A 10,884-nucleotide genomic window follows, 5' to 3' on the forward strand; every position below is an offset into this window, starting at 1 on the left:
CGCCATCTTAGCGACAGCCCCGCAGCCGCGTACGGCGAGCGGGAAGGGCCGAGCGCTCGGCTGTGGGCTCCTCCCCCGCGGGGCGGGGTTACACGGCGGCTGAGGCGATGGGAACGGGGCGGAGCGCTCTCCCGTTCTTTGGGTAGGTGCAGCTCTGTTTATTGCCGCCTGTGGCTGAGCCTGGCCCCGCGGGCCCTGCGCGGAGAGCGGCCCGCAGCTCTGGTCTGGCTCTGGTCACAGCCTGGGATTGGGTTACTTTTCGTAATTACAGTTATTAGAGAACACGCACTAAAACAACGTCAGCACAAAATTTAAGTGCAGATAATTCCGTTTATTGAAGTCCAAATTTACAACTGAAGTTTACAACTTTTTTTTTTTCTCCCCCCCAAAACAAAAGCTTTGTTTGAATTTAGGAAGAATAAATGTTCTTTTTAATAATGTACACGCTATATCTCTTAAATAAGTTAATATCTTTGAAAAAAGAGCAATATGTTCCTTTTTTAATGTTGCAGTGCAACTTACAACTTACACGTCTGTGCAATGTACCATGAGGTATATGCCCAGTGAGCAACACACAGTGAAGTTTTCCATTCATAAATTTTCATTGTAGACACACAAAAAGTTAACAAGTTAATCTGTGATAGAAAAACGCAGCCAATTACAGTAGTTCACACAGAAGTCATCTGAGAAGAGGAAAAAAAGAAATCTAATGTTCACTGCCTATATAAACTACTGGATCATCTCTCAACATAGACAAGTATAAAATTAAAAATACTGTTGTGAAACCAAAGAATACTGTATTATCCAGGGGTTGAAACCTAGCCTAACCTGTATGCGTCCAGTTAGAGCAGTTATTTTTCTCTCTCTGTTCATTGAGCTGAAGGACTTTACTATGGTATCGGTAGAGCATCTGCTCATAAAAGCGTTTAAGCAAGATGGTAATTAGAGAAAAGTTGCAGAATGTCACAAACCGTGATACAACTCAGACACCTTCCCTGGCATGGACAGATGGTTTACCGTGACCTCTCAGTTCATCTCACAGTTTGGAAAAAAAGGCTGAAACATGGAAGATTCCGAGTATTTGAAGCTTTGATGCTTCAAACTTTTCAAGATGGCTCTTACTAAAAATACTTATTTTTCATGACATAAAACACATATTTACTTTAGAAAGAATCAACCACAACATAACTTTGTGATAAATAACAGTTCTGCCGCTAATACTTATATACATACTGCTTGTAAACAAAAAATGCCCACAGGTCATGGAGTCTCCATGAGTTTTATACAAGGCGCTATAGATTTTTTTGTTATTGAAAACAGTCCTATTGAAAGTTTGGTTCATAACCTCCTATTGCTACGGAAACAGTAAGAATGTTTATATTTACAAAGAAACAAAGACCATGGAGACCCCATAGCATTATTTGCTGAAGATTTTAAGTTAGTGGGGTTTTCAAAGTACATGTTATCAGCACGTTCAGATTTAATTAACAGTACAGGTTGAACACCAGCAGTACAATACTCTAGTGCTTTGGTATTTCAACCCCTGAATATACAAAGACATTACTACAGCCTACTTCACAGTTTAATGCAAGTAAAGTGCAAGCCATAGTACAAGAGTGTCATACATTTTCATACATGTAAGCATTATCTATAAAAGGCTCTCTATACAAGTTTTATTAGCTACTTTAGTAAACTAGACAGAAGTCACCTATGGCCCAGCAATTAATGCTCTTGCAAGGATATTGTCTTTGTAATACAGTATGTGTCAAATGTAAAAAGTTTATTAATACTAGTGCATTTCTTCTATACTCTAACCTGTTTCCATTTCAGATTTTTAAATTGAAAACCTTGTTTCTCAATAAAACAAAAGTCTTAACTGGTAACGAGGCCTTTGATGTTATTTTGGCCAGTGAACAAGTTTTCTTAAGACATTTCCTTTGTGGTTGCCAGCAAAAAAACGCAATAGAGTTAATATGTATAATGTGGCATTCTTATTTAAACTGCAGCATTCAGACAGATACATTTACAGTTAGTAAAAAGATCTGTATTGATACCCTCACTAATGCCTGAGAATGAGTAATATTCTAGAAATGTGAGGACAGAAGTTAGTGGACCTTTCTGGTCAAAGAGCAATTTGTTGACATATTTTTTAATTCCTTCAACATTGCTTTCTTTCAAATTCTGCTCATACAGTGGCATTAATGCATACAGCAAAATCTCTAATTGTCACATTAACCGTTGTATGCATGTGATAAAAATAAACACACTATATATGTCTGATAATAATGAATATGGTTCTTAAAGATAATGATGGGCAGTGTCTTCCTGAAAACTGTTTATACTTTTATTAACACTAGGTCCCACTAGAATATCAGCTATCTCAAAACAAACAAACAAACTGAACAAACAAACAAAAGAAACAGCCCCCAAAACTGAAACTGCTAAAAGCTTAAACTATATTCTTTATAGACCTCAGTCTAAGTATGCAAGTATGGCATAAGCTGTAAAGCATAGAAATTAATCTTAAACAAATGGTTTTTCAAGTATATATCAAGAACAATACCAAGAGTAGTCACCTGCCTACACATAGTGAATGGAACTGTTCAGAAAAAAATACTATATTTATACATAATAGGAGTAAATAAATATTTTAAACTCAACTAAGAAAATACAACTTACTTGTTTTTGTTCGAAACAACGGTGTACTTTCCGTTCATTAGCTGATAATATGTCTCAGGTTTGATTTTCAGATGCATGCTGAGTTAACAGCCACTGAGAGCCACAGCCACTTGCTGTAAATAAGAGATGGGGGAACCTGTCCCAAGAGTAGCCTGCCTGAAAAAGCTGATCTGAATCTTAGCTTTAATGAGGGAAACATTCTAGAAGGAAAAAGGGAACTTGTTACTATAAATTAATTAGATAATATTGCTTCTTGAGTCTGTCACATTATTGAAGATTTTTGTAAATAATTATTAATAAACATCATCTGGCAACAGGGAAGAGTGCTTATTATCTCTAAGGAGATCTTAAGCTCAGTGGTCTAAGGCCTGCAGATCTGCACTCTTCTATGAATTTAACCTACAGACAAAAAGGCATTACTACAAGAGCTGCTCCAAAAGTAATGCCTCCTATTTTATTATGCTGGCCCACAATGTCAGAAGCAGATGTTGGTGGGATGGCAGAAATTGAACCTTCCCACCAATAGTCTGTTACATTTTGTTGCTGTGCGACAGATGGCAGCAGTCAGGGGCAGTTTGAATAAAAGAAGTCTGGTAAGGAATTGACTATGAAGTAAAGGTGTGGAATTGAATTCCTCCATGTGGAAAGAATTACACGTGTTGATGTTCACTGACACTGAATATTCTGGAGATCGAGGAGTGGATGTGAGCACAGTGAGGCAGTGGGTGGTGCATGTCAGCAGCAGTGACAGCAGTATGAAAAACAAGCCCTGTTCTGGATGGCCACGCACAGCTGTCACACCACAAGATGAAGAGCGCCCTCACCAGTTCATCTGCACGAATCGGCTAATGGTGTTGAAAAACTGTTTTGTAGCTGAGCATTTTCTCTATCAAATAATCTTATTGTACTCTTCGTTGTCTTTTTCATGGAAATAAATAGTAGGCATTACTTTTGGAGCACTTATGCCCTTCTGTTTGATTTCCCTATTTGAAAAATTAAGCAGAAATAAACAATCCATTGTGAAACCAAGATGCTACATTGTTTTAACAATATGCTACAGGAACTTCTGTGTACTATAAACAGATTTTTCTGAGCAATTCTCAGTGCATCAGTGAAGTAACCCCTTCAAAGTTACCTTTGCAATCCTTCACTGAACTTTGAATTGAATAATTATTTTGGTCTGGAAAGCTGTAATTGCTGATGACAGTAAGAATTTAGCAAGACACACATCTAGCAATTCTCTGCAACACATTTTTCTTTTTCCTTGGAAAAAGCAAGTAGCGCAGCACATTACCAGCTGAAAAGATAGCAGTCTGGATCTGAGAATAAACTGACTGATCACATTCAGAATTCCCTGCTTGGAAAAGGCATCAAATCACATCCTCCAATACCTTTTAGTAGCAATTGATCAGTCTCTCCTTATGGCACTAAAATGTAATGCAGAGCAAGAAGTGCTCGGGATGTGTTTGAGAAAGCAGAAGATGCTGTAAGATGGGTTTTGCCAGTGAAGTAAAGCAACTGACTTTTTTGTGGAGGATACAGATTCCCTGCACAATACAACACAGGCTGAGTTCGGTGAGGACAAACAGAATCCTACCTGTCCTGCCTTCGAGTATGGAGCAAGTATTTTCACAGTTTTATTTCTGTGAAAGAATTTGGGGACACAGACTGATAAGTACCTCCTCCTCTTTTGATTATTCTTATTGATATTAAGACTAAATTCAGGAAAGTCGTTGCCTAACATGATACAGAACAGTATATTAAAAAGAAGGGGAATCAGTGATTTATTGCAAGCATTAAATCAGTTATATAGAAATGTATGTTAAAAACAAAAAGAGTAAGCTTGTGAAGTCACAGAGAGTGATGATGGAGAGACGTTTCTCCTGCAGCTTAAAAAAAAAAAGTATGGCAGGAATTCTGACTGAAGACACTAAGTTGGCTTACTTCAATCTGGGTAAATAATACACATCCAAAACATCTTTTCATGTAGTTATATATGGTAAGAACCAGTTTTTGTTTTGTCTATTATGCTAATAAATGTATTCTACTGATGCTGCTTATTTCCCTTAAAGAACTCAACAGCAAACGTTTTTTTCCTAATTTAAAAACATTATGTAATCACAGCTATTCAGCTGCATTGTACAGAGTTAGAGTACCTTTGGGTCCAGGAGAAACTGACTTATTTGGATTTGGTACATGGATTTTAGATACAATATCTTTATTGCTCTTTTATTAAGGTCATTTTGAAGATCATGAAATTTGAAATAATTGCTCTATGATGACTTTATGCATTGATTTCTGTAGTTCAGCTGGATTAGTACTTAGATGCAGAGAGAAGAAACTAGTGGTGAGGAAGGAAGAGCTTTAGTATGGAGTTGAGTATGCATGCAAGAAGTATGTAAAAATCCTTGTCAGCTAGCCTTTGTGAAAGAACAAAATATTTGTGTTGTTTAATTTAAAATTAGATTTTGCTTGCTATAAAGTACAAGCAATACTACTTAAATCTTACAAACTTTACATTTGTTTTTGAATATAGAAAGATTGATCTACTTAGTTTGGTGACCATCTATCACCGCTTATACATAATGAATTGGTTTATAAACAGTTTGTATAATTTGTGCATTTCCTTGCATCAGTGCTTATTATTTATTCCATATTAGATGAAGGATGGTATTAAAAATAGTGAAATATCTTTCAGAGATCTGCTATGAAAAAACTTAGATAAATTGCCTCTGTTAATTCTTTTGCTATTCAGTTATTCAGTAACTATAGCATTCACATAGTAAATATGTTTAAACAGAGTTTTTCATTTTGCATGAATACTGCAACTCCAATTTTTATGACAAACTGTTGTTCTCTATTTCCTGTATGTTTTTTTTATTAGAGACTTCAGTGTATGCTTAATATTCAGTATGATATGTATAACGTGATCCTGTTCCACTCTGATGCATCCATGTAAGGAGCCACTGTTTTCAGTGACTCTCAAGTCTATAGTTAATTTGCTAAAGCATGTCAAATATGCCTTCATGTTGTATGTTCTATCCAAATGTATTTGCTGCAGTGATGCTCTGACTCAGCTGCTTCTGTGATAAGAACTCAAAACAGCTGTCAAGTAACAGATCCCTACTAATAACATCTCGTACTATTCTAGATTGTACCCACTGTGGTTCAAATAAATGCCAAAGAAAATGATAATAAAAATCAAATCTGAGTTGTGTTTCTTCAGGGCTATATTGAGTTGAGAGGGCAAGGTTTTGGTAATAGAAAGGCTGCAGGAGTGGCTGTGTGAGAACAGAGCAAGGGGCTGTCCTCATGTAGGACAGAACCTTTCTGCCCACCTCCAGAAAAGCCCCACCACTGGCCAAAGCTCAACCATCAGCAAAGCAGATATCATATTTAAGATAGGACAAAAAATGCTGTGCACCATTTGCAAGAGAGTGAGAAAAATCAAAGAGACAAATCTGCAGATACCAAGATCAGAGGAGGAAGAGCAGAGGGATGTTCTTAGGCACCAGAGCAAAGATTCTCCTGCATCCTGTGGAGGAGCACTGGGGGCAGTGGATGGATGTGCCTTGATGAAGGATGCAGCCTGTGGAGAGCCCACAAAGGAGCCTGAGGGAAACAAGCAGGAGCAATGAGCTCCTGAAGGACTGCGTCTCACAGAATGGACTCACCCTGGAGTAGTTCTGGAAGAACTGCAGCCCATGGGAAGGACGCATACTGGAAGCTGATCAAGGACTGTATCTTTGGGAGTGGTACCATGCTGGAGCAGAGGAATATGGGGTGAGGCAGAAAGAGTGGCAGGGATGGAATGTTATAGACTGACCACAGCCTTCCATTCCCTATCCTTATGCGGAGCAGAGTGGTAGGAGACAGAAGAGCCAGGAAAGGAATTAAGTTGAGCCTTTGTAGAAGGGGTCAGCGTGGGGGTAGGTGGTTTTAATTTTGTCTTTGCTGCTCATTATTTTGCTCTATTTTTAATGAACAATTAATTTAAGTAGTTTTCCACAAGCTGAGTCTATAATTGCTGAGAGTGATTTTTCTGTCTTTATTCTGACCCGCGAGCTTTTCTCCCTGTGTCCTGTTATCTTGCCACAGCTGCTTAATGGACACTGTCCTAAACAAACAGAATACCTCTACTCATTTCTACATTTTTAAGTATTTGTGAATACTTCTTTCTGGACACCAGAACCTCTTTGAGATAACATTTTTTTCCTATGTTATATTGAATTGTATGAATTTTACAGTTCTTGGTACATGAGAGATAGGTTTATATAGTGGAAAATTATCAGTGAATATCTGTATTTAAGTAAAATGACATCAACTGAATTCACATCTCCTTTGTCCTGCTCACTAGAAATATTCTAGCAAGCGTAGTCAAAGAAAACTGTGAATCTGTGTTGGAAACTTATGTTCAGTAACATTCAGAGCAATCCTTTTTTCAAGAACGCAAGTATTTTCTCCAAACTCTGATTCATTCTGATCCAAGCAAGGAAGTGAAATATATGATGTGACCTGTGTGTCTTTACAAAACCAATCAATACAGACTGTTTTTTTTCAAGTGATGTAATGAATAACTTCACCCGCTTGCTGATGTACTACTAACAGTTAAAAATTATTGCCAGACATTATTATAATTTTGAATAATTTACTCCACTTCAGCTGCCAGGTCTATTGCAGAATCCAATTGATTGGTTCAGTTTTTGATTTCTTTTACTTAATACTTATCCTTGAAGCATCAGAGCTTTTTTGAATTGTGTGACTCACAGGCATGCGTCACTTAAATTCACAGTGAAGAAACTATGAAAACCTGCAGAATGTGCCATATTCAGTGCAGATGTTTTTCTTTCACCATGAAATATTTCAAATTATGTTAAAAGCAGCATAAGTTGCAGCATTAGTGAACAACCAATATTGTTCTACTCATATCTCAACTTCTGTGCCACACCTACACACTTATATTCATTCATTTTAAAGGCAGGCACAGTATTTTACAAACACAGTATCTAAATGGCATATACTGTATGCCCATAGGGCCAGATTGGGATCTATTTGCTAGATGTACAGTGTACATTTTAAGGCACACTATAGGGATTGAGTTTACATTTTGATAAATCTGTCCTTTTATTTGCAAAGATGGTCACTACTTGGAAATGTAGCAGAAATAATTGTTCATCTCTAAGAGTGTCCAATGTCTTTATGTTTTCATTTTATATTTTTCTCAAGAAAAACATGAAAATGTGAACTGTAGAGCATTTAAAAAGTAAATACCAACTATCGTGTTACGTTTTATATACATAGATATATTTAAATATATCTAAATATATAAAATGATTGCAGGAGCTCATACTAGAAGCTTGATTTTAGTACAGTACTTTAAATATACTGGTGTTTGTTTTCACTTACACTTCTGCACGGCTTCTTTCTAATGCAGAGCTTTATACGGACATTGGTTGATAATAGCAAACAAAAAAAAAAATAAAGAATATTATTGTCTTATCATGCAATGTAGTAGGCATCCTGTGGCACTATTCTCTTATCCAACTTATTTACAGTACTGCTGAGCACATTATTTATAAATATTACAGTGTTTGTCTTACTGATTTTTCATGGCACCCAGCAATTATTCATGATACGAGTCCTGTCAGACGTGAGTTTCAATGAATGAATGTGTATGTGTCAGCATTGGTGCTGAGGTTGCAAGTTCAGAGGCTCCATTTTGAGATTTCAGTGCAGCACTGTACTCACAAATGTCCAGGAAAAACTCATAGTTCTTTAGTTTCCAATCTTTAAACTTCTTTGATGTTAAGTTGGGATCATCCAGAAGGCTGTTGATGACTGTGAGGTCCCCTTCCTTTGCCTATCAAATTTCAGAAAGACACAGTACATGTCAAAATGAAATGTATCCCACACTTTGTATTTTGGAATTTTATTTCTTCTTTCATTTTAATGCAAGGTACTAGAGAGACTACTATGGACACTTGAATTTTTTGTCTATATTCAGGAACTGCTACAGCTTAAATTGGTTGACTGCTCGTGTCCTGGCACTTTTTACAACATGCCTATAAAGAGTAATGTTTAGTTGGTTGGTTTTGGCTTCATTTTGATTTGAGACTAGAACACAATTGCTTTCAAGTACTATTAGTTTCTTTGAAACTTAATTCTAAAGTGGTAAAGAAACACTCTATATCTACGGGAAAACAACGAGAGTTTAACTTTTGCAAGTTCAGATTTCTCATACACAAAACTAATGATGAAACCTTACCTTTAAAGTGCTCTTGAGTACTCTGATGTGGTGAAGCTTTTCATTGATAACTGGATCATTACATCGCTTTACAAAAGACTTGCGAAACTCCTGCTTGGTGGAAGGGCGCTGTTCTCCAAAAGCTGACAAACTAGCTTGTTCCAGAGACTTATAAAGCTCTTGTAGGCCATCTAACTTTTCTCCAGTTTCTTTTTTGCCTTCTGAAAGAAAATAAAGAAAACTAAGAACAGCCACAGCCAATTCAGCTGAAGTCAATTAAAAAAAATAATACTGCAAATTAGTGTGTAAAATAACCTATGACACAGTCTTCCCATTTTCATTTTGAAAAGCCACAAAGCTATATCATTAAACACTACATTCAAGCATTTCAAATGCAAAGTCCTCCATGTCATTGATGAATTTGTCAGAATCAAATCTTGATGGACAAAAACTTTGCTGAGAATAATGGAATTATTGCTTTTTCAAAGCAGTAAGGTGGATCAGAATATCTCCAAAAGCTTACCTTCTGCACAAAAGCTGTTATGCCTTCTAATAGGAATTTTCTCTTCCAAGTTGTCCTCTGTTCCTTCTATGGACTTCACACGCCCTTTACCCCTGACGTCTCTATTTCGTGGAAGGCTTTGACTACGTTGCTTCTGTGGCCTGCTCTGAGAACTATGTCCTCTCTGACATTCCACTAAAGGGAAAGGCCCATCCTGTTCATAATTATGACGCTTTTGTACTGGCAATGTTGCTTGTCTTCGTCTTTCTGGTGACATTCCAGGCTGACCACTCACGTATTCTGGATCAGGAGGAACAGTTTGGAGAAAATGAAGCCCTGAACTGGTTAATGGAGTCTCTATCAGATCCTGCCATGAGCGTCTTTCTCGGTAGGGAGGTCTGCATCCTGATGAATGTGTGCTTCCTGCTACCTCTTGTCGAGAATCTTCAGCAGATGAATGGGAATATGTTGATTCACTTGAAAAGTGTCGTCCATGTTTTGCTTCAGGGAATGGACTTGATGAAGTCACCTGAAAAGAAACAAAAAGATCTGACTTTAAGACAAGGTTTTGAATAGACCCAAGAAAATTACAAGAACATGATATGTACTAATAAAATGGGCTTATATGTGTGTTTTGATATGTCATAATATGAACCTTTGTGAACCAAACATACCTAGCAGTGAATTCTTTTATGCAAGTGCGATGTTTTAACCACTCCCTATTCTTGTTTTGCACATTCTCTGCCCATCAGCAACGACTGCTGGAAAGAACTGCTTGAAAACAAAGGTTTTCTGGAGACCTGTCCAGTTTATGCTCAGTCCAGCAGTGTGCTGTGAAGACATGAAAGCCCCCAAAAGAAACAGTAATTGGATTTCCTTTCTTATTTTTAGAGGATAAACATCCAGCCAAACAAGAAAAAACAAAAACAAAACAAAAAATTTTGAATTTTGGGGGGACTGCTAAATGTACCAAATCATTTTAATTCTGCTTGGTCTGTGTATCATTTTAATTCAAAAACAAAGAGAAAGGCAAAAAAGTGAAAAAACAGAAAGGGAGAGGCTTAACCTGTGTCTCAGTTGATAAAACAGCATCACATGGGTGAATATCAGTCTGAACTTCACCCATGTGATGCTGTTGCCTCAGTCACTCTTTCTTTGGGTCTGGCAGTGTGAGCATCGTGTCATTCACGCTGAAGAAAAATCTGAAAGAAAAATAGAGAACAATCCTATCTGCTTAGAAACAGATTAAATATCACAGCATGTTCTATATGTTAGAAATGTTCTTATTTGCTACTAGAACCTGTTTGTAAACAAAACATTTTTTTTCTCTAATTTATCAAAACCTCTCCCTGCACTATATACTAGAAGTATTTTTGTCTGCTACTTAACGTCTTATGACGCTGCCAGAAAATACTGTTACTGCTATTGCATTGTATGCAATCCTTCATCTGGTGAAAAA

General features: G+C 37.0%; 1 protein-coding gene across 1 annotated transcript in view; it reads right to left on the reverse strand.

The window, feature by feature from the left end:
* Positions 1-316: 316 nt before the first annotated feature.
* Positions 317-10,884, reverse strand: part of LOC104912176 (connector enhancer of kinase suppressor of ras 2-like) — a 173,753-nt gene continuing 163,185 nt past the window's right edge. Inside the window, exons 23-25 of the mRNA XM_031554656.1 lie at positions 9,447-9,954; positions 8,945-9,144; positions 317-8,539 (exon numbers count right to left, since the gene is read on the reverse strand). Of these exons, the coding sequence (XP_031410516.1) occupies positions 8,324-8,539; positions 8,945-9,144; positions 9,447-9,954 (924 nt within the window). The 3' untranslated portion in view covers positions 317-8,323. The remainder of the gene's footprint in view (positions 8,540-8,944; positions 9,145-9,446; positions 9,955-10,884) is intronic.

This window comes from Meleagris gallopavo, chromosome 9 (assembly GCF_000146605.3).
Source record: "Meleagris gallopavo isolate NT-WF06-2002-E0010 breed Aviagen turkey brand Nicholas breeding stock chromosome 9, Turkey_5.1, whole genome shotgun sequence".
NCBI lineage: Eukaryota > Metazoa > Chordata > Aves > Galliformes > Phasianidae > Meleagris > Meleagris gallopavo.